The sequence below is a fragment of the Natator depressus genome, chromosome 1 (assembly GCF_965152275.1).
Source record: "Natator depressus isolate rNatDep1 chromosome 1, rNatDep2.hap1, whole genome shotgun sequence".
NCBI lineage: Eukaryota > Metazoa > Chordata > Testudines > Cheloniidae > Natator > Natator depressus.
In genome coordinates, this window is record NC_134234.1 from 315,304,029 (window position 1) to 315,328,881 (window position 24,853).

At 42.6% G+C, this 24,853-nt stretch overlaps 1 protein-coding gene across 9 annotated transcripts in view; it reads right to left on the reverse strand.

The window, feature by feature from the left end:
- Nucleotides 1-24,853, reverse strand: part of TAFA5 (TAFA chemokine like family member 5) — a 712,037-nt gene that overhangs the window by 550,897 nt on the left and 136,287 nt on the right. Inside the window, exon 1 of one of the 9 annotated variants that reach the window (XM_074942407.1) lies at nt 4,753-6,653. The exons of the other annotated variants lie outside the window; for them this stretch is intronic. Coding sequence (XP_074798508.1) covers nt 4,753-4,843 — 91 coding nt within the window. The 5' untranslated portion in view covers nt 4,844-6,653. Of the gene's footprint in view, nt 1-4,752; nt 6,654-24,853 lie in introns of those variants that run through there. 9 annotated transcript variants of the gene reach the window in all.

The window sequence follows — 24,853 nt, forward strand, 5'->3', positions numbered from 1 at the left end:
CAGGTTAAGATTTGGAGTTTCAGACTCTGAATTCCTTTGCTTTTTGTGGTTTAAGTAAGTGACACTATATGAATGTTGCTTCTGCGCAGTTTAAGCGCCCAAAACAGTGTCATGCCATTCTAATCTGTCAAACCATTCTCAATCCTTAATATAGGAAACAATATTTTATAAATCTAGGACTTAATTAGATCTGATATTCTTAGGTTAAGCAAAAACATCAAAATAAAGAAATTGCTGTGCAAACACATACTGCTTTGTGCAGATCACTGTAGTTACCCACTAATTAGGCTACTTTTTATAAATTATACCAAGGCACATTGTGAAAATGTATTCTCTACCTTTTCTCATAATTACCATCATAATTGGGAATAGTTAAAATTCATTACTAAATAAAAGGGTTATTTGTTTTTGGAGGGGGCAGATTCTCCCCAATTCATTCATACAATATTCCTCAACTTATGACATTATGTAGCTTTGCTTCTTATTAAAAAAAAATCTTAAGTGATTATAAACAGAAGATTAACCATTTAAAATTTAGACACAGGTAGTCAATACCATTTCCTACTTTTAATCCCCTATACTGACTGTACAATGTTTTAAATTTTAACTCCTCTTCAAACTGACTAGAATATGTTAAACTGATTTGTACGAAGAGCAGACAGGCATGGGACTGCAATTATATATCACAATACCCTTTTCTTGGTTCACAGCTCTATTCATCTTTTTGAAACACTGAAAGACATATTGGACACAGGGGAACGGATTAGCCACAGGATGACCTGCATTTCCACACAAAAGCCTAAGTGTGGAAAAATGGCACCCTGTGTTACCCATTCTTCACTTCCTGAAAAAAACATATTCATGAAAATGGCCATTTAAAGAGCTCTTTCCCACTCATCTCAGAACAAAATGTTCATTGTTTTTTTACATCATGTTGAGTGTAGAACAATGTATTAAGTTGCCTTAATTGTGTAAAAATAATTTAAGGATTAAAAAATGTATTTTAAACTGAAATGAGATATTTTAAGTGGCATGAGTTCAGCAAAGCACTACAACAGAAAATTTAGTTTACAAACTCTACAATACATAGGAGGGTGCTATATTTCAACTATCTATCAATATGACTGAATGTTTATTTGCTTTTAAAAATAGTCTTAGCTGCATACTATCCGTTTATTTTAATCAAAGTTCTCAAGTCTATATGTTATGTTTTCAAATTGAAATTATAAAAATATTTGATACTAATATGTAATATATGGTTACCATGAATCAGTAAAATCACTAATCCAAAGTGAGTAGCAGGAAGATAAATACAGAAAAAGATGTGATGATTGTAAAAACTGGGCATGTTTCATCTTGAGAAGAAAAGACTGAGAGACAACCTGATAACAGTTTTCAAATATGTGATGGGCTGTTATAAAAGGAATGGTGATCAATTGTTCTCTATGTCAACTGACAGTAAGACAATAAGAAGCGGTCTTCATCTGCAGCAAAGGAGATTTAGGTTAGATATTAGGAAAAAATGTCTAACTATAATGGTACTTAAGTTCTGGAATAGGCTTCCAAGGGATGTTGTGGAATTCCCATTATTGAAGGTTTTTAAGAACATTTTGGACAAGCACCCATCAGGGACAATCTAGGTTTACTTGGTCCTGCCTCAGCACTGGAGGCTAGACCTGAGGACCTCTTGATGTCCTTTCCAGCCCTCTATTTCTATGATCCTATGCAGCATTTTCAAGGGACTGTTATACATAAATTTTATGATCAGTTCCATCACCAATGGTCTCTAGAAATGACAATAAAAACTAAATATAACTTGTACACAACATACATGTACCATATAAGAAAATAAAAATTAGACCTTTACTTAATTTTACATAACTTTTTTGTAATTCAGGTTTCTTACACACAATATAGAGAACTGGAGTATGTGTCATTTGTACTGTCAGACTGTTTCAGAGATATGCTATCAAGTAGCTTGATCAGGCTAGACAAACTGGCAACCCACTTGGTTGCTGTTCTGAGGAGAGATTAATTTGACAGCCCATAAGAAATCATCAAATGAAGGTACCTTAGCATTTAACTGAGGATTTTGGCTACACACCTGAACCACAAACAATGGACCCGAGCTGTCCACAGAGCTCCAACGTGCAATAAACTTAAATTCACCTGTTGCCAATAAATCAGTGTTGCAATATTATTATTTGAATTCAGACATTCTATTGTGTAACATCTCACAGACTTAAAAAAAAAAAAAAACCCCAAAACACTGCCCTATCAAAACCAAGTCTCAGATATTCTGAAGACAGGCAGAAGTAATCTGTCACATGTATGCTATTTATGTATGTTCAGTAAACAAATATACTGTTATGGTAGGAAAAAGATGAATGTTCTGAAGGGGGAGTTGTTTGTTTTCCTCACTTTTTCCATGCTAATAAATGTCTTTTTTTTTAAATGGGTGGGAGAAAAGAAGTTAATTTTCCAATTAAAAAAGAAAAGGGAATTTTAATTCCTTTAGGCACAATGAACAAAACATGTAGGTGTTTTGTTTTGTTTTTTTAATAGAAACCCAGAACGCTACCTAACGTTTCTTCTTCCCGAAATAAATAAATTCATCTCAATACAGCTACACATAAAAACAGATCGATTAGTGATTGGGGGGGGGGGGGGGGAAAGCTGTGCAAGACATGGAGAAACTATATGGAGTTTTACCCAACCCTATTAAACTGTACAATGTTATCACTCAAACTGCAGTGCAGAACACATGGAGTGCTGAATGTGAATGTTATAAAAAAAGTCAAAATGCTAATATTAAGATTAACCAAAAAAAAATGCATTCAGGCCGAGAGCTAATATGATACAAACAATCCAGACTTACACTCTTTATACAGCTCTTTGTGTGTGTCTATTTGAAAAATGGGATGAAAATACTCTTGTCCACAGAAATACACAGACAGGCACAGTTAATAAATTACCCTACAGGCTCGGAAGCACATCGGTTTCATATAGTCATTTCACAACAGAATGACCATAAATATTGTTGGAAAAAATAATGCAAAATGTGCTAAAACGCTTGATTGGGTGGTCACTGATCCCTTAATTAAAAAAAGAAAAAGAAAATGCAGTTGGTTGTTAATCTTTTTGGCTAACAATGCTAAAGAATACTTTCTTTTAAACAGTTATAAAGCCCTCCTTCTTACTGGATTATTTACAGTAACGAAGGTGTCAAAATGTAGTAGTGAAAGATAGCATAAAATTGCAAAACATGAAGGCAAATACTAACAAAATTAGCTTGAAATGAATGGTAATATATTCTTTTTTCCACAATACGTCTTTAAAAGAGTCACCTAATTAGGCAGAAAATATATGAACCTTGCTATTATGCTAATTTGTATGATTATTAAATTAATGAATATCTGGGAGGCATTTACACACAACACAATTAAAGCATCTGCAGACCTCTTAAAACAGAAATCTTTGGCTAACTTCTTAGTGTAGCTAGCTATCTAAATAGCTCTTCTCCCACAACTAACCAAATCAACCCTGATGCTTTCTTGGTTTACAAATTCTTTACCAAATGTACAGTACTTCCTGGACCGACTCATGTAAATTACACACCAGTAGAGATCTTCTAGCAGCTGGAACATTGTCACTCTGACCAATCTTGAGTGAAACTTTGTCCCAATCACACAAAACTTGCTTCACATTTGGTGCAGCAAACACCCTAACCTACGCTGGTGTTCACTGTTCAGTCAACTGCTGAGATATTTAGTAACATGCACTAAAAAATACCCAGCTCGGATCCCAAAACACAACCAAGTAAATTGCAAGCGTTTTGACAACGCTGCGTGGTTTACAAAGCAGCAGCAGATCTCATTCTCCTTGCCCCCCCCCCCAAAAAAACCGTCGTATGCACCCCTAACTCATTAAGCTCCCATCTTCACACTGCGTTTGTATCACGAATAACCAATTCAATCATTATTTCCGCAGAGAAAATGGGTTAGTTTCCTTGAGGAGGAGAACGCGGGGGGGGGGGAGAAAAGAAAGAAACTGAACCTAAGATTTCCTTCGCCTAGAAACATCCTGTATCCACTTAACCAGAATGCATCTTACATTTTTTTGTTTCCTTAAGGAAACAAAACATTTTCTCCGCTGATTTGTGATGGTGATTTTCTGAACACAGCGATGGAAAAAATAGGAACCCTGAAACCATGCAAAAGGCCTCTACCAGTTTTAGGGCAGCGAGGAGGAAAAGGAAGGAGCCGAATGCCCAGAATTTGCTCTGCCCTGCCCTTTCCATAGAACTTTAGTGCCATCTATTGAAAATATATTGAATTTAAAAAGAAAAAAAATAAGCCGCCTATTGATTTGATATACAAATAAGACATTTACTTGGGGGTTTTTTTGGTTTATTAATACTCAAACGATGACTAGTGATCCTCGGTCTTCCTAATAGCAGAAAATCTTGTCCACGCACTAAAATATCTCATTAAAGTAATGAGACGTTAACGTTCTGAGACTGCACACATTATGTGTGTATATACAGAAAAATCAGGAACCCAACCTACATCTAGCTACCTTCTAAATAAAGATGAACGGTTTTAAAGCGTGTGTGGGGGGAGAGAGAGAGAGAATACAGTCGAGCCAATACTGTAGATAGAACATACTGGAAACAATACAAAAAATTAAGGCACCTAGTAAAAGACCTTCGCGTTGAAAGAACAGGGTATGTAGACATGCAGATATAATTACCTTCTTTAAGGAACTGTGAGTGGATGACAAATATAAGAAAACAGCAGATAGCTGCTCCTGCTAATGCCCATAAAGCTTTCAAGAGCTGCATCTCGGTCTGAAACTCAGTAAATACCCAGAAAGTCACACAATTAATTTCCACAGCGATGCATCAACGTTTCCCCTTTTGCGCCAGGCTCGGCTGCTCCCCAAGCAGTAACCACACTTCCGAGAGAGAGCGAGCGCTCAAGGTTTGGGGAGGAGGGTGAGGGGATTTACAACAAAGTCTCAAGCAGCAGCAGCACCATGATCTTCTTATGGACAGCAGCACAGAGGAAGCTGGGTCTGGGATCCATGAATCAGCTTTCTGTTTCCTCGTGAGTTGAGCAGCATTGACGGTTGGGGAGGAGGGAGGGAAGGAAGCAAATCTGGGCAGAATTGCGCAATAGCTCCTACACTGCTCCGGTGGGGGTTGTTTTTGCTGCTGCTGCTGCTGGTGGTGGTTCAGTGACTGCTCGGGCTCAGCAGTGCTAGGAATGCGGGAGCCGGGGTTATCTTTCTGGGGCTCCGGGGAAGCCAGTGCACCATCGCCCGGCTTGCTGGGTTACCTGTACGGTGTCCGCCGCCACAATCTGTGGAGAAGGGGGAGCGTGGGAATGGGAGGGGAAATCTCTCTTTATTGCAACTCCTCTAAACCGATTATCACAATCTGAGCCACCCACCAAGCTTGGAGAGCTTCTCCCATTCAGAGCAACTCAATGTATCCTGATATCCTGGGGAAGTGTCGGTACCAGCGGGCCACAGTGCAGCTCCTGGCGTGCCTTGCCTTGCAAAGCCGCTTGCCTTCACTTGGGCTCTCACCTCCCGCTGCCTTATTCCCTCTTCGTCCGGATCCAGACAGCAGCCGGGATGGGGAGCCCTCTCCCGGAAAGGCTGCACTGAGCCGGGGCCGGAGAGCTAGTTCACTTGCCCGCCTCCAGATTGAGGAGGGGTTGCATAAGTCTTTGTGCGCTTTTCCTGCTGCACCCGCAAAGCGCTTTCCAAACAGGTAGCTGCCATAAAAGAAATCTCAGCCTACAGGTTGATGCCTCCGTAGCAATCTCTCTCGCGCACACATACACACACTCCAGCAACACAATTCCCAAGCTTGGGGTGCTGCCGCCGCCGAGAGGAAACGAGCGGGTGCTGAATGATCGCTGCGAGTCGTTGGCGAGGAGCAGCTCCCGGGCCGTCGGTTTTGGGAGGCTTTCTGGAGGAAAAAAGGGAGGAGGAGGGTTGGGTAGCTGCTGGCTGGCAGCAGAGAGGAGCTAATTTGTGAGGCTCTGCCCGATCGGCGCTCAGAAAGGTTGGAGCTGTGGGCTGGGTGTCTGGATTGGCTGAACGCTGTAGATCTTCCACTCAGTCTCGGCTGGAGTTGGGCTGTAGGCACAACCTGGGGCTCGCTCGCTCGCAAGAGAGCTTCCTTTCGGGGTCGCGTTAGACCTCTAGGCTAGGCGTCTTCGTGGAGACAAGCTCCCAGGGACTATCGGGGCTTGTCGGCTCAGTCTGGCTCGGCGCACACAGCGGATCTCGGTGTCTCTCCGGGTGCGCGGGGAGCGGAGGGCTGGGTGCCTGGATGGTGCAACCTCCCAGGCTGTATCTGCGTGGCCGGACGGCCGCTCGCTGAAGATCCCCCTTTCTGGGTGTATTTGGGTTGCTACAGGCTGGTGCTGGTAGAGCTGCAAGCTGCCAGCCTGTGCTGGGGCTGTGAACCGGGCGCCTGCCTGCATGCAAGCTCCCCAGTGGTACTTCGGCCAGGGGAGATCGGCGGCGGGTAACGCCTCAACACGCTCAGTCCCAGCCCCGCTCCGTCGCATTTAAACCCTGCCGGCTTCCTCTCGCAACTTTCCCCGATTTTGCTCCCCGGGTGGTAGTGAGCATGCCCGAGAGCTGAGCCTGCGCAGCGCTCAGCCGCCGCTTGCCGTCCGGATCTGCTCCCCGCTGGGCAGAAGAGGGGCAAGGTCAAGCAGGAAGGGGTAGGGAGGTGTCGAGAGGACCGGGCGGGCAAGGAGCAAACCTGGGGGCAAAGGGGCCAAAGCAGGGGGAGAGAAGCGAAATGTGGGAGAGGAAAAGGCCAGAGGAGCAAACACCGGGGTGCCAGGGGGGAAAGTGGGTGCAGAAGCGGAACGGCTGAGCAAGAATGGGAGGAGGGAGCAGAAACTAGGGAGGGGATCAGAGGAGTAAACATGGAGGAGAAGGGTTGGATCTATTATGATCACACTTGTCCTTTCCCTTTTCCTCCTCCCCACGTCGCTTCCTTGCCGGTGGAGATAATCCTCCAACCCACTACTTTTTTGAAGCAGAGGGCAAGCCCATCCTCAACTCTTTTTTCTGGGGGCGGGAGGAAGGACGGACCGCTTATTTCAAGTACTAATTCTAGATCGCCCTGTTTGTGCTGGGCAGTCGGGGAAAAGAGGCCGCATTGCCCTTTCACTAGTCACCCTTTGCCCGTTAGAGAGCCTGTGATTCAGTCTCATTATTTGACACCTGTAATGTACTGTGAAAGCACCAGCTAAAGGCTGCACTAATAGGAATCCGCATTGTATAAAACAACCTAAACCCTGCAAACATATAAGCAACGTGAGTCCTCATCTCTGGTATAACTCCGTGGATGAAACTGACTCTTTAATTACCACTAGAATGTCATGCCAATTCAATAAGCAACAGTTATTTTAGTTAGACTATTTGTCTCTACTTTTGTACAGTTTTATACTAATATGTCAGTGATTAATATTTTCACAGGGATTTAGTGAGGATTGAGAATAAAGCTCATCCAATGATTCTTAAAGCAGAATTAAACTAAGAAAATAATCCTCAAAATTAGTCAGTGGTGTTTTGATATCTTTTTGTTAAATGCTTAAAATGTAGCTTGTAGTAGGTGCTTCCATATATTTACACCCCACTGGAAAGAAAGATTTACTCCATCTTAGAGTTAAATTAAATGTTGGTGGGCAGCTGTCTCTTGTTGACCCTGCTTGGGATATAGTCTGTTCTCTAAGCTTTTTGGTTCTTCAGCGACAAAGAGTGGAGAAACATTAAAAATGTCTATCTTTTCATTGTTTTCACTAAATACAACTGCTCTATCCCTATAAATCCATTTGCTGCCTTCATTTAAGATATTTGAATATTGTAGTTTCACAGTAGCAACATTATAGTTAAGTTTGAGATGTTCCATTTGTAAAACCTTTCATTCAGAACTGTACCTACAGATCTGAAATATACCAAATCTGCTTTCAGTCCACAGTTGGTGGGTTTGTTTTTTTTTAAATGTATGAAGAAAATCCATGAATTTGAGTTGTAACAGTTTGAAAAAAATTGAAATAACTTGTGATTTTTAGTCATCAGATTAAAAATAGCTCAGAAATGGTTTTTTAAAATGCATGAAGCTTGGAATGTATGAGGTCAAAAATGAGCAATATGGTCCACATATTTGAAAATAATGGGCTTGGAGAGAAAAGTTTTGAAAAATCTTGTGCAATACATTTATTTCCTTATTGGCAAGTTTATTCAAGGACATACTCCAAAATGTCCTCCTAGTTGCACTTGTGTAAACCCACTGAAATCAATGGGCCTAATTAATCTTGCATTTACACTGGTTTAAACTGGTGTGACTATTTAGGGGCTACTCCTCATTTAGGGTTTAATCCAAAGTCCACTGAAGATTGTAAAGAGACTTCCATGTACTTCAGTGAACTTTGGAGTATATCCTTACATTATTAAGAGATCAGAATTCAAACTCAGTGTACAACATTGTGAGAGCAAAATTTGGTACAGGGCTCACATTGTAGAAAGCTATTCAGTTTCATAGCAACAAGGGTTTCCATAGGAAAGTGGAGGAAAGTGGTATCTGGCATGCTGTACTAAATATGGTTCAGCAAGTTTATATATTTTCTGAATATCTTAGACCTTTCAAGCAGAGTGAGTCCTACTCAAAAATAGCCCTGACCTTTCAACTTGTCAGCTGCATAGTATAGATAACTCAAATAACAATATTGCAAATGCCCAGTGTAGCGGAATACGAATAAATGCCCCTTTTAGAAATTTCCCTATTGAGGTCTATCAAAGGCAGGGAGAAAGTGGGGGGCAAGATTTGGTATGTCACCCCAATGGAATAGGCCATGAGACCTACTTCCAAGCCTCACAGATCCTGAGGGATATGCAGAGCTATCTGTGCAGATGTCCGAAGCCTCTGTGGTAGCTCAGCCCCAGGTGTTCCCCAGTAGCCCAGATGCAAGGGAGCAATGTTTTCTGGGGATATGCCCAAGCTGTGGCTACTACCAGGGACCCTAACCTCAGCCTGTATTTTCTTTTCCAATTAAACTCTACAGAGTTTACGGGGAGATGATGAATCCCAATCCCCTCCCCTACAAAGATGAGCGAAGGAGATAGTGTTGTAGAAACATCTCAACTGCACTTTTGTAGAAGTGAGAGATCCCCATGCAGAAAGTACTCTCTAACCACACAGCTGGTGGGGGTGGAAATGTTTCCCCCGGGAGCAATTCCACTGAGTATTTGATGTGTGTGCTTATCCAGCTGCGTGGAAGATAATAGGAGAACCATATAAAATTTCCAATTTTTCTTTTCCCTTTTTTAAGGAACACAAAGGCCTTGTAAAAATTGTATCTAGATCAACTCATTGTTTTTCTCTTACTGAAACGTCCCACACAATTTGGTAGTGATCGTCTCAATATAGTATTATAAAACCGCTGTAAGAAACTCAGGAGCAAATATATATTTTTCTGTTTAATTCTCTAGGTTCATTGACTATGAGTAAGGCTATGTTTTAGAGACAGGTATTTTAAGTAAAAGTCATGGACAGGTCATGGGCAGTAAACAAAAATTCACGGCCCATGACCTGTCCATGGCTTGTACTATACCCCTGAATAAATCTTGGGAGTGCTGTGAGTGCTCATGGGAATGCCGCAAGTGCTGGGGAGAGGGGTGACCTGGGGGCACAGTGAATGCTGGGGGAGGGGGGGGATTGGCAGGGCTGGCAGGCTCCCTACCCAGCTTCTCGGAAGTGGTGACATGTCCCTGCCTAAGCTCCTAGCTCTGTGCACTGCCAGCTCTGCAGCTCCCATTGCCTGGGAACAGCCGACAATGGGAGCTGTGGGGGAAGTGCTTGTGGGCAGAGGCAGCACGTGGAGCTAGGAGCTGAGGGAGGGAGAAACATGTTGCCACTTCCGGGGAACTCACCTAAGATAAGCGCTTCCCAGAGGTCTCACCCCCTCCCACGCCCCAACCCCACGCCCTGAACCCCCCACCCTAACTCCTCCTACTGCTGTGGGGGGGGGCGGCGTCCCGAGATTGCCCCGGCAGCGGCCAGTGCAACTGGCCCAGGGGCTGCCTGAGCTGCTTGGGCAGCCCCGGAGCCAGCCGTACCGCCACTGCAGAAGTCACAGAGGTCACGGAAAATCACGGATTCTGTGACCTCCGTGACAGACACACTGCCTTAGCTGTGAGGCTAGAAGGGACCACTGTGATTTTCTAGTCTGACCTCCTCCAAAAACACAGGCCATAGGATTTCCCTGAACTAATTTCTATTTGAACTACAGTATGTCTTTTAGAAAAATGTCTAATGTCTTTTAGAAAAATATCCAGTCTTAATTTTGAAATTGCCAGTGATGGAGAATCTACCACAACCCTTGGTAACTTGTTCCAGTGGTTAATGTTTAAAATGTGTACTTTATTTCCAGTCTCTATTTGTCTTCAACTTCCAGCCATTGGATCTTGTTATAGTTTTGTCTGCTAGACTGAAGAGTAAATATTTATTCCCCCTGTAGGTACTTATAGACTGTGATCATGTCAGCCCTTAACCGTCTCTTTGTTAATTAGATACACTTAATGAGCTCAAACACTAAGGCATGTTTTCTAATCCTTTAATCATTCTCATGGCTCTTCTTTGAACCTCTCCCATTTATCAGCTATACCCCGGTGTAACGCCTCGTTAATACATGTATGAAAGGACTTCCATATAGATTCTTTACAGATGTCTAGGTGGTACACCCTTAAGAGAAGTGAAAGAGGTAGCTTGAGCTCTGGTAGAATGGGCCCTAACTCCAAGAAGAGGGGAACTTCCTCTTTGTTCACATCAAAGCAGAATGCAGCTCAAAATCCCTTACAACAATTTTTTGTGAGGAGATTGCCTCTCCTTTCTTCTGCTCAGAGATGGAAATGCTTGGGGTTTTCCTAAAGGAGGACTTTGTCTTCTGCAGGTAAAACGCCAGTGTTCTACAGGTATCCAGAGAATGGAGCTTCTTGTCTTCTCTAGTAGTGTGAAGTTTAAGATGGAAAATGGGAAGATGAAGGGGTTGATTCAAATCAAAATCAGAAATATCCTAAGGTGAACGTGGGGTGTAAATTCAAAGTCATCTTATATTTGTGGAACATACAGTATGGAGGGGATGCCATAAGTGACCAAGGCTGTCTAGTAGAGATAATTGCTGTCAGGAAATCTACCTTTATGGAAAGATGTAGAAGAGAGCATGAAGCTAACAGCTCAAATGGTGGATTCATAAGCTTTGACAGGAGCAGACTAAGGTCACAATTCAGTGATGCAGTTGATACTGGAAGAAAGTTTCTGAGAAGATCTTTCAAAAACCTCATAGTCATAGGATGGGTAAATGAGCAATTTTCTATTGGAGGAAGAAAGGCATTAATCACTGCCAGATATACACGCAGTGAACCGATAGATAAACCAGATGTCGTTAATGTTAACAGATGCTCCAGGATGACAGGGAAGTCTTCCTCCCCTGGAGGTACATGATGGTGCTTGCACCAGATAGAGAACCATTTCCATTTGGCCATTTAATATTTATTGACAAACAATTTCCTGTTGTTATTGTGGATGGACTGGATCTCCTGAGCATGACTTCTCTACATTAGTCATCCATCCAAATACCAACCTGAGATGAAAGAGCACTGGGTTGGATGGATGGTCATTCTCTTATCCTGGGTCAGAAGATTTGGCAGCAGTTGTAAATGTATTCTGTAGGGGGCAGGGAGGGGTCAGCTGGAGGATGGAGGTGAACAAAAGCGAACTTGGCCACCAAGTCACCCCTAGAATTAATGTCATTTTGTCTTTCTTCATCTTATTGTGGACCCAAGTAAGAAGGGGATGGGTGGGAATGCAAACATTAGTGGTTCCAACCACTGCACCAAGAATGTGTCCTCTTAAGCTGCACGTGAGCAGAAGGCTAGATACTTGTTTATTTGTGATACTAAGAAGTCCCACTGTCAGAAGATACTCAGTACCACTGAGTTGTGGAGTTCCCAGTCGTGGTCTCTGTGGAAGTGTCTGCTGAGATTGTCCGATGAGATGTTTGTTATCCCTGGAAGGTGCACCGCTTAAAGCCTAATCAGATGCATCAATTCAAGCGTTTGACCACTTCTATGCTAAGAAGGGTGGACCTCATACCCCTTTACTTATTTATGTTGTCCAACATGACCAGAACATGTAGATTGTGTACAAAAGGAAAAAGCTTTTTGCAAGCTTTGTATTCTCCTCACATTTGAAGGAGGTTGATACGTAGTCTGGATTCTTGATGGGTCCAAGAGCCCTGAACCATGTGGTTGTCCAGGTGTCCCTTTCCCATACCCCAGGAGAGGTATCTGTAATTATTGTAGATGAGGAGAAACAAAGGAAACTCCTATACTTACAGGTTTTCCCACCAGGTGAGAGCTGTCAGGATGGTCTAGGGAATTGAGACGCTTTTGCCTAGAGAATTTCAATTTTGGGTGTAGACTGTCTTTAATCAATTCCTGAAGACTCTAAAGATGTCCAGGCATGACCACGCTGTTGTCTGAGTGCTGAGGAAAAGTTGGATGTTGAGGTCTGTGAGGAATCTGCCCTGAGGTAAGAAAGCTCTGGCTGAAGGAGAATCTAGAGTTGCTCCAATAAAATCTATAATTTGGGGAGAGGGGAGGATTAAAGTGGATTTTTCTGGGTTTACCTGGAATCCTAAAGATTACAGTAGGCTGAGGAGGGTGAGAATTCTCTATTGAACTTCCCAAGATGACCTCAATGTCAGCAGGCAGTCGTCAAGGTAAGGAAACATTGGGCTGCCATGGCAACAGAACTACTTTGCTACTATGGAGAGCACCTTTGTGAAAACACTTGTGGCCATTGAGAGATCAAAAGGGAGAACTCCATGCTGGTAATGTTTTAGGTCCACCATGAAGCTCAGGAATTTCCTGTGCACTGGGTGAATGTCTATATGCAAGTAGGAATCTTTCAAATCAAGAGCTGCGTACCAATCACCTGATTGGTGACTTCAACATTGGTGTACAGGGGGTCAGAGGGCTCAGGAATGGGTTGGGGCCTTGTGGAGAGTTCCATGAGGTGTCTTCAGAGCTACAACTCATGGGATTGCTGCATTTGAGAAGGGTAGGCACAACAGATCTCTCACTTAGAAGGAAAGTGAGACTCCCTGAGACAATACAAGCAGAAGTAGTGTAGATGGCTAATCAGAAAGACCATGGGTCAGGCCACTCAGGAATTGAAGTCCAGGATCTTAGGCATACTAAATGCCTGGCCGGGGAAGAGCGGAAAGTGTGAGGGGGGGACTCTTTAGCCCCCAAAACACTATCAACTAACTAATTAGTTTTAGTGTCTAAGTTTAAAAGGGGAAAAATCAACTATTTTTATAGCAGGAAAATCAATGCTAGCAAAGCTGTGAACACTGAGGCGATACATCTTCAACCAGAGTGGTTGAAAGGAACTGGAAGCGTAGTTGGTCCGCAGCACATTGTGGTGCACGTTGAAGAATCTTCTGGTCTCAGGTACATGGAGTGCATGCGCACGCACAGGGAACACCCATCAGGATCACCACTCAAAGAAGAACTGTGATATTTTGTATTTTAAAAGGTGTTTAAGTTCTTTGAAATTACTGCAGAGCCATTTTAAGATCCCCCTACTCATACCTGTAATCAAACCCTTAATTTCAGTTGCATTGACTGTCTTTTGGGGGACAATAGATTTGGGGGTTTAATTCCTGGTTGTTCAATATAGTCCAAATTCATGCCTGGTGTAACTGCAAATTTTAATGCAGTTATGGCAGGGATGACTTTACCCCATATGCATGTACGCATTTTGAATCCGCTGCTTTCTTGGAACCATACCAGTTAGAGCTAGTAAAAGATCTTTTCTTAGGTTATCTAGGACAAAACTTTTGCCAGTCTCTGATTGTTTCTGACTGAACTTTATTTAGTTTACTTTTCCGTTACTCAGTTGATGGATGGGTTAGGATGGAATAATCTCCCAAGTAATTGATGGCAGGCCTACCAGTTGGGACAGAGGTGGCATGTGGAGGGGCCACTCCTCCCCAGATTTCTGCCACAGTTTATATGCCCTGCCCTTAACCCTGCTGCATACCATCAGAACTGTTAAACTGTCCCTTTACCCCCAACCCCCATCAACAGTTACATGTCATCTCTGAGTTGGGATGTCTCTGATATTCAGTTTAACAGATTACTTTGCCCAGCTTCATCTTGTTACTCCTATTTATCCTTTCATCATGGGTAAACCCTTCACATACATCTGTATGAGCATTAGATTATCCTTTCCCACCTTTTATTGTAATCTGGCCAATTTGGATATCATAGTATAAAAAATGGAGAGAGAGAGTGTGTGTGAAAATTCTTCTAATTACCCTGCACAAATTAATTCCTCCACCCCTTTAGTAATTTTTGTTTCTGTTCTCAGAATCCCGTACAATTTTTAAACATCCCTCTGCTACTGAAATACTCAGAACTGTATAGGGTGATCTAAATATTGGGCCAGATCTCCAGCTAGTGAATATCAAGGTGTGGGGGCATGGATCAGCATTCACATTGCATTCCCCATCAGTACCTGGCCCAAGTCAGGGAAGCTAATGATCCAACCAGCAGACCAAATTCGGTGATGAATCCTAGTCACATGCCACCTGAGGCACATTGCGCCTATTCTAAGAAGATGAAGAAGAATATCAAGGTAGTTTCAGTGAAGTAAAAAATACCTTAAAGAAGCTCTGTCAGATTTCCCTGTTCTGTGACATGATATACATACAGCTACCATGTCAGATTAAAAGTTCACATCTGTTTCACCACTCTATGTCTTTCTGACAATTTTCTTTCTCTGTGGCTTCCTAAATATTCCTCCATTCTCCCTTCACTTCCCTTACTTAAGTGGGTGCTACATTAATAAACTCTTGTTATTTCCTGACAGTCCAGACCACTTGTATTTATTTGTCCTTGCAAAGTACAGATTCTTAAAAGGGATTCTGTAGTTCATATTCTAGAATAGTTAATATAATCCCCTACTCCTTTATTAATGAGCCAATTTTTTATCTAATGTTAATTCTTTCTGATACATTTGTAAAATCTCTTATTCTTCTTACATCTTTTGGATAGCATGAACTCATTGTGCTGTTTTGCTGCTCTTCTCTTGTCCCTACAGTATTTAACTGACTTTCTATTCTGGGTTAAATCTCATTCCTTTTCTTTGTTTATAGGGAAATAACTGTGCCAGTAGTTTTTTGTCAGGTGGACAGTTGCCCACTAGGATCTCATTTGACTTTTTCACACATAACAGCCATCAGTTGGTAATAATTTTTGTCCACTATTGATGCAGGCTGTATTTGAGCTGGCTAAGAATAAGTGAAAGGGTCTATAGCCCATAATGAGCCCTTGAGACATGCATTAAATTACAAAGCAATGAAAACTGGGACATGAACACGATGCCAGGCAAACTTACTATGATGTTGCAGTAGAACTACACTACCATATGCCTTCCTCTTCTATGCTGTAAGCATAGAACACCTTCCACCCTGCCACCTCTCTTACAATCATTTACATCCTTAATTCCTCATTTCTGTCATGTTGCCTATTTATTTTTATTATTATTTTGTAATATTTTATGCTTATTCTACCCTTTCCACTAAGTACTCTGCAACCCACTTAAAAACACAGTTATAAAAACGTATTACTAGGCCTCATGCCTAATAGACATATATAATAACCTAGCAGCTGAAGACATACTTAGATATTTACAGTTTCCCACAGGAGTCCTCCACATCCCTCCCAACTAGGGGAAACAAATGGGCCTCACAGAAGGCAGTGAAGGTTGATGAACTAGGAATATTTCAGACTGTGAAGGGATGGGGAATGAATTGCACAGCTAAGGGGCTCTCACAAACCATACCCACCAACTGTCCCATCTCTTATACAAGTTGGGCTCCAACTTAGGCTACCCTCTGATTTTAAGGTGGCACTACGACATAGCAAGAGATGCAATATTTAAGGTAAGCCACCTCACCCCTTTAGGGCTTTATACATCAGCAACACAAACACCTTACATTTTAGCCAATACTTAAAAGGCAGCCAGTTCAGATCCAAAAGCATGGTGTCATAATCCCTGAAAGATGAACCCTGTAACCAGGGAGTCTATAGGTAGCGAGCTGCTCCTTGACTTTGGAACTCATTCCCCTGTGCCTTGTACACCAGATGGCAGATTTGTTAACTTTTGGGGCATGCCACAAAACCCATTTTCCACTCAGGCTTTTGAGGAAGGGGTGGTCTGAGGACTGAGGAGAAAGTGGTTGATGGATATTTATGGGCAGTTCTTTATATGACATGTTTTAATTTATGGGCTAGGTCGAAAACCATCAAATGGCTCCCTGTAGATACCTGTGTACGTTTGAAGAAATAAAAAAATATTAATTTGATAGAACCATCCAAATGCGTCCCTTACTGAGTGATTTGTGATATTACAGTGACCTTTTGTCCTTCCTCTCCCCTCCCCTTTTTTCTTGGTTTGTTTATGACCGTCACTTATGTCATGTGATGGGTGATCTCTTACATCCAGGAGGAGCCTACTGAAGCCAAAGCGGGGCTGGGAGGGTGCAAGAGGCTGCCTAGGTGGCTCCAGTTGCAAGATCTGGGCCTAGTTTGAGAATCAAGGAATCAATTCTGAAGCACTTAGAGGAGAGGAAAGTGATCAGGAACAGTCAGCATGGATTCACCAAGAGCAAGTCATGGCTAACTAATCTAACTGCCTTCTATGACGAGATAACTGGCTCTGTGGATGAGGGGAAAGCAGTGGATGTGTTGTTCCTTGACTTTAGCAAAGCTTTTGACACGGTCTCCCACAGTATTCTTGCCAGCAAGTTAAAGAAGTATGGGCTAGATGAATGGACTATAAGGTGGATAGAAAGTTGGCTGGATTGTCGGGCTCAACGGGTAGTGATCAATGGCTCCATGTCTAGTTGGCAGCCGATATCAAGTGGAGTGCCCCAAGGGTTGGTCCTCGTGCCGGTTTTGTTCAATATCTTCATAAATGATCTGGAGGATGGTGTGGATTGCACCCTCAGCAAGTTCGCAGATGACACTAAACTGGGAGGAGAGGTAGATACGCTGGAGGTTAGGGATAGGATACAGAGGGCCCTAGTCAAATTGGAGGATTGGGCCAAAAGAAATACGATGAGGTTCAACAAGGACAAGTGCAGAGTCCTGCACTTAGGACGGAAGAATCCCATGCACCGCTACAGACTAGGGACCGAATGGCTCGGCAGCAGTTCTGCAGAAAAGGACCTAGGGGTTAGAGTGGATGAGAAGCTGGATATGAGTCAACAGTGTGCCCTTGTTGCCAAGAAGGCCAATGGCATTTTGGGATGTATATGTAGGGGCATTGCCAGCAGATCGAGAGACGTGATCGTTCCCCTCTATTCGACTTTGGTGAGGCCTCATCTGGAGTTGTGTGTCCAGTTTTGGGCCCCACACTACAAGAAGGATGTGGAAAAATTGGAAAACGTCCAGCGGAGGGCAACAAAAATGATTAGGGGACTGGAACACATGACTTATGAGGAGAGGCTGAGGGAACTGGGATTGTTTAGTCTGCGGAAGAGAAGAATGAGGGGGGATTTGATAGCTGCTTTCAACTACCTGAAAGGGGGCTCCAAAGAGGATGGATCTAGACTGTTCTTAGTGGTAGCTGATGACAGAACAAGGAGTAATGGTCTCAAGTTGCAGTGGGGGAGGTTTAGGTTGGATATTAGGAAAAGCTTTTTCACTAGGAGGGTGGTGAAACACTGGAATGCGTTACCTAGGGAGGTGGTGGAATCTCCTTCCTTAGATAGTTTTAAGGTCAGGCTTGACAAAGCCCTGGCTGGGATGATTTAGTTGGGGATTGGTCCTGCTTTGAGCAGGGGGTTGGACTAGATGACCTCCTGAGGTCCCTTCCAACCCTGATATTCTATGATTCTATGATTGTATTCAGGGTAGACAATAATTACCAATCAGCTCTTCAGGGAAGAGGCCATGATTGAGATTTTCAGGGCTGACTAAGGGGAGTTAGCCACACAAATCCCATTTGAAATTAAAGGAAGTTGAGTGGGTAAATCTAACTAGCTTTGAAAAATTTCAACCCATATCTTTACTGGTACACAGCAATCCTTTAGGGTGCCAATAATAATAATAGTCAACAACTGAGCAATCAGAGGTGTAGAAAATAAATCCAATGCTAGGTCTCAATAGTCCAAAAAAAAAAAAAAGAGTAGTTTCCACTATTTCAACTGACTTGTCTGCGTAAGTTAAGATAAATAGTTTTAAGTCTTCTCCAGAATTAAAATATAATGGTTTAATTTATATTAGTCCAACATGTGCTGAGAATTCCATCACACCAAAAGTATTACTGATTAAAATGGTATTTGAAACTAAGTTATAACTTGTGTTAATAACAGAAGAAATTAAGGAACCTACATTTGGGGCAGACACATTTTTCAACATCACTTCTTGTTGATGCACCTGGCCTGAATGCTGGCATCTACTTATAGTACAGTTTGGTAATGACAGCAAGTGGACAGAAATATTGGCCATTTATCCCAGACAAAATGAGTCCTTTGTGTCTGAAGACAGAGGTCAGTGAGGAATGCCATGCAGAATAAGCAATGAGAAAAAATAAGAGATGGCAAAGTTTTAAGGTGCCAACAGTGCCTACTGATAGACACACAATAAAGCAGCACAGCATAGGAAAGGTCCAAGGGTAGCTAGGGAAAGTAAAGTGGAGAGAGCAGGAAAAGCATGGTGCCACATGAGAATGCTCCTTATATGCCCCGGCATGCCACAGGATGGTAAAACTGTGATGAAGAAACTGCAGGGTCTGTGACTAAAACCTTGTGACTATGTTCAAACCACTGACTCCCCTGAACACCACAAGGGTTGATGATGAGGGACAGCTGTCCAACCCCTATAGATTCATTTGACTCCTTCTCCCAGCTCTTCATACTCTGCTGTGTGGGAAAGGGAGCTGTTGCACAAATATGGCATACCTAGGACAAACCCCAGATGGACTGCTACTGTCCTACTGCAACAAGGGTGTGCTGTGCACAGCTGCAGATGTGGGAGTGGCTGTCCTGGTAAAATGTGAAGCATGCTAGATGGTATTAATGCTGGGTGAGGAAATCTCTTATACAAATCACTTAGGAACAAACAAAAAATAGATCCCAAACAATGCTCCCCCGCACTCTTCCACCACCAAAAAGCAGTTTAAAATTTCTTTGGATTCTTGTAAACTAAAAGGGAAAATACAAATGTTTTCAGAAACACTTTGATTAAAATGTTAAGTGCAAAGCTTTAAAAAAGAGTTGGTTAAAATCCCAAATAAACAGTTAAAAATAGCTATAGACCCAAAAATTTACAATAATTAAAATTTAACAAAAAAAAAGACCTGATTTACCACTGTATTACTCCAGGTTTATGCCTGTGCAATTTTACTGGTCTCAGAAGTGCTACACCTGCATAAAAATGGAGAAATACAGCAGTAAATGAGGCCCAGAAGTTTTAAAATATTAAATTACTGTTGGGCCTGGGTTCATTCTATTCCACAATCTTAAATAAGAAAAGGAGGGAGTGGTTTTCAAGTATCTCATTTTAAAATGCAAATTTATTTGTAGTTCCGTAATGTAAAACATTATATTATACATGAATGGCTTGTAAAATGTAATCTATCTTTGGGATATTAAAAAAGTAAAGCATTAATCCAGTCTCACTGGATAAATATTACCAAGTAGTATGAGACTTCTTTTGTCAAGCAGGATAAAATAGATTACTATAAAATAATCTGCAAAAAGAACAGGAGTACTTGTGGCACCTTAGAGACTAACAAATTTATTAGAGCATAAGCATTTATTAGAGCATAAGCTTTCGTGGGCTACAGCCCACTTCATCGGATGCATAGAATGGAACATATAGTAAGAAGATATCTATATACATACAGAGAAGGTGGAAGTTGCCATACAAACTGTAAGAGGCTAATTAATCATCTTAATTAATTAGCCTCTTACAGTTTGTATGGCAACTTCCACCTTCTCTGTATATATGTGTATATATATCGTCTTACTATATGTTCCATTCTATGCATCCGATGAAGTGGGCTGTAGCCCACGAAAGCTTATGCTCTAATAAATTTGTTAGTCTCTAAGGTGCCACAAGTACTCCTGTTCTTTTTGCGGATACAGACTAACACGGCTGAAACCTGTCTGAAACCTGTCATAAAATAATCTGGGGTTCAATTTGGGACTTGATGCTATGAGGAATTAATTAAATGAAGGCCCATACATGTATATTTGTAGTGGGGGTAATGTCAGAATTTGGAGGTTAGCATCACTACACACACACACACACACACACACACACACACACACACACACTTTTCCCTTTCCCAACCACCCCTTTTCCCCATACAGTCAGTTTTTGTATGTATCACAGTACTAGCATAGTGAAAGATAAATCACTAGAGTTAATGAAGATCCATCGTCCTCTTACATTTAGTTTTGGATTTTACAGTTCTAACAGGAGCATTTTTTATGCATGCATACACTATTTTAAATAGCAAACTTTAATTACAACAAGAAATGAAGCATCCAAGTTACCAACATTTAAGAAACAACAACAACAACAACAACAAATACCAGTTACTGAAATGGTAATACCCACCACAGTTAAAGCAATATTGTGTTTATTAAGCCACAGCCTGCATTGATGAGCAGGAAGGAATCAACACCAGTGAAAGTTCCACAAGGCATTCTGGTTCACTGAGTCAGATTATTGGTGAGAAAGCATATCCCAAAATAAAGGCTAAGAAAACCCTTAACAAGGTGCAACATGCTGGGATTGCTCAACTCTAAACAGGGCAGAAGTCAGGAGGCAGAATCATGGCCCCACTTTTATTCCACCCTTTTTGGAAGTCTAGTATCATGCTATCTAACCTAGACTCTCTGGAGTTTTGTACTCAACAGCAGAGATTTTGGCTGGCCGCTGAGCAAGGGAGAGGAAGCTTCTTGGGTCTTCTTCACCTCACTTGTATACCCATGCAGGGACAGAAACAGAATGCCCCACAGAGACTGTTAGCATTGCAGTTTTATGAGCCATTGCAAAATGATTTTCATATTTCCCAGTAACAGTAATATTATACTTTAATGGCTTTATACAAAAGAAATAAATATTAAAGTATTCAAATAATACATCATAGTTTCCATGCATCCATTGCAGCATGTGGATTAGATTATTAATTTTATTTTTGCAAGTATACCATATTTTTATGTAAATATTTCATGTGGGTTTCAGCCTAAATAATGTGTTGATTAAGATTCCTTTAGAGCGCCAAGTTATAGCCTGAATGATCCATAGATAATGGGGTTATCGAGTAGATTTTTAAACTGTATATTTTAAATCCAAGCCACAGTGCTTTGAGGATGTGTCAAGGCTCAATGTATTCCTTACCCAGCTCAAAAGCATCTTGGAAACACCTCAGGCAATATCTCATATACAACCCATTGAGATTTATCCATTCAAAAATAGCTGTTACAATCTGAATGGAAGATCTATAAATGATTCAATTGAAATCACTTCTGAAAGTGCAAAAGGAAATGAAACAAAATAAATTATGTTCAAATAATATTAGGGATCTAACAACCTACATATCTGAACATTTAGAAATAAGATTTGAACAGTCTTTCCTTATATAATCCATGTGTGTGTGTGTGTTGCAAGAGGCTGGGAATAGTGTGTATAAACTCTTTCTGATTTTTAAGGGTGTTTTTGTGATCACTTTAATTTAATAAAATACACACTCACATTTATACCTAGTACAACTGAAACTAGGAGAAGGTTCTCGATTTCTTTTCAGAAAGGGCTAACTATTCACATCTGTCTCAAAAGGTCAACAGACAGTACAAATTAACTGTCTAGTTCAGGGGTCGGCAACCTATGGCATGCGTGCCAAAGACGGCACGCGAGCCAATTTTTAATGGCACGCTGCTGCCTGCCAGGTCCCAGCCGCCCGCCCCGCTCAGCCCACTGCCCAACCCAGGCCAGCAGCAGGCTGACTGGGGCTGGCGGCCGGGACCCCAGCAGGCAGCAGCGTGCCATTACAAATCCTGCCCGCCCTGGCCCGCTCTTCTCCGCCCCCCACGTGGGGGCAGGGTGAAGAAGCTTGGTCCTGGTGGCTGCTGCTGCAGGGCAGGCAAGGCCCGCCCTCCCCTGCCTCTTCCCCCAGCGTGCTGGGTTCCTGCCCCTCCTCCTCTCCCTCCCTGCCGTCGATCACCTGATGGCCCTTGCGAGGGAGGGGGAGAAGCGGCGCCGGAGTGCGCTCGCTGCTCTGGGGAGGAGGCGGAGAAGAGGTGGGGATGGGGTCTTGGGGAAGGGGGGTGGAATCAGGGCATATCCCCTCCAGCCCCCTGCCGTGAGCCACTCTGGGGAGGGGGCTGGGTCCCACCCCCACGACCCTAGGCCACACCCCCAGCCCTCTGCCCTGACCCCTACACCCCCTCACATGCCCCCAACCCTCTCCCCTTCACCCCCCCACACACACCCCAGCCCCCTGCCCTGACTCCTGCACCCTCCTCACACCCCCACACCCCCTGCCCTGGCTCCTGCACCCCCCACACATACCCAGCCCCCTCACACCCCATGCTCTACTCTTGCACTCCCCACATTCCCACCCCCACCGTGAGCACCAAACAGGAGCTCCTGCACACACACCCCAACATTCCCACCTGCACCCTCGCACCAAATGGGAGCTGCCCAGGTAAGCACTCCACACCCAACCTCCTGCCCCAATCCCTCATTCTAGCTTCTGGCCAGACCCTACACCCCAACCCCCAGCCTGTTCCTTCATCCCCTGCACTCCCACCCTCAGCTCAGTGCAGAGAGAGAGAGAGGAAGAGAATGGGCTAGAACCAGGGAGAAGGTAGGTACCCACTCTATGTGGGCAGGGTCGGGATCCCAGACCGGCAGCGGGCTGAGTGGGGCCGGCAGCCCGGACTCTGGTGGCAGGAGCCCGCGGATGGAACCCCAGACCAGCAGCGGGCTGAGCTGCTCAGCCCACTGCCAGTTTGGTGTCCCGGCCGCTGGCCCCGCTCAGCCCACTGCCAGTCTGGGGTTCTGGCTGCCGGCCCCTTGCCATCCAGGGTCCTGGCCACAGGCCCTGCTCAGCCTGCTGCCAGCCTAGGTGAATGGAACCCCAGGCTGGCAGCGGGCTGAACGGGCTGGCGGCGTAAGATCAGCATTTTAATTTAATTTTAAATGAAGCTTCTTAAACATTTTGAAAACCTTGTTTACATTACATACAATAGTTTAGTTATATAATATACAGACTTATAGAGAGAGACCTTCTAAAAAACGTTAAAATGTTTTACTGGCACGCAAAACCTTAAATTAAAGTGAATAAATGAAGACTCAGCACACCACTTCTGAAAGGTTGCCGACCCCTGGTCTAGTTATTGCCTTTCTAGTAATATTTAACCTGTAAAAGTAAAAACTAAATCTGTAGTGCCAGGAAAAGTGAGCTCCATCAACAACTTTGGTTTGTTACCATGAGGAAACAATGAGAGGAAAATATCATTTCACTAAATATTAATAGAACACCAAGGAATTCTTTAAAAAAGAGAAAACATCAATTAAACTGCTATCAGTAATGGCAAGTTACTCCTAGCATTTAGAGAAGAGGGTATGCCAAAAATCATCTAACCAGGATCAATTTTCTGTTCCAGCTGAAGAAAGGGAATATTTTAAATATTAAAATTTAATTACCAAGATTTTAAATATCAACCACCTTTTAGATTGTTCTATTTTTTCCCTTAGACATCATGCAAAAAAGTTGTTTCTCTCTCTTTCTTTCTCACTCTCACCCTCCACACACACACTTCCCTTACTATTAGATCTTTCAATCTGACGTTTATCTGGGATTTCACTTTTCTTTTGCTCTGATTTTATCTTTCAAGAATACAGAAAAGTTACTGGAGTGGGTGTGTATGTCAGGTAGTAAATTGAAATATTAGATAGTATTGGCATGGCTATGATTAATTGGACATCGAAGACTATTGCCTGAGAGTTAAGGTTAGTCAGGAGATGAGCAAGGGAGAAGCTAATGTTTTGTTGTTTTGTTTTGTTGATGTAAGAATGTACGACTGGCATCAAACTGAAGCCATGGGAACTAGGTGCTTATTGATAATGTTTTCCTATCAGAGTAAGAGGATGAGATCAGTATTTGAGCCCTTGGCCCTCCTACTATGGAAAGTTATTGCAATGTACTTTGCCATAAGGAAATTGTTCTCTTCCTTTTGGTAAATATCGGATGTATTTTCTCTGCTGCTTCTCACATAAAGATGGCACCAAGAAGTCATCTGAATTTGATACAGCAGCCATCAAAATAATAATATGTAAAATTCTGAGTGGGATTAACTTTTTCCCTTTGCAGATGAAATTTATGCTCAAAACTTTAGAAACAGAAGTTTATATTTGCATTTCTTTGTGGTGGTTCTCTCTCCTGACTGGCTGATTATCTGAGCTGAATTTTATAGACAGGTTGCTCTCTGGTAAACTGCTTGTTCAAACTACATTAATCTTCGGTTTATATCATTATCTATTTCTGTGAACGAATACAATGTTATCAAAGAGGATTACCCTGCCACAAAATGTGAAATATCTACCATCTTTGAAAAAGATAAAAATAACCAGGGAAGATACATTATTGTTGGTTTGAATGTTTTTGTGTAGTTTGCTGTTATTTTGCCATGAAATATATTCCTTGGGGAAAAAAAATCTTTTT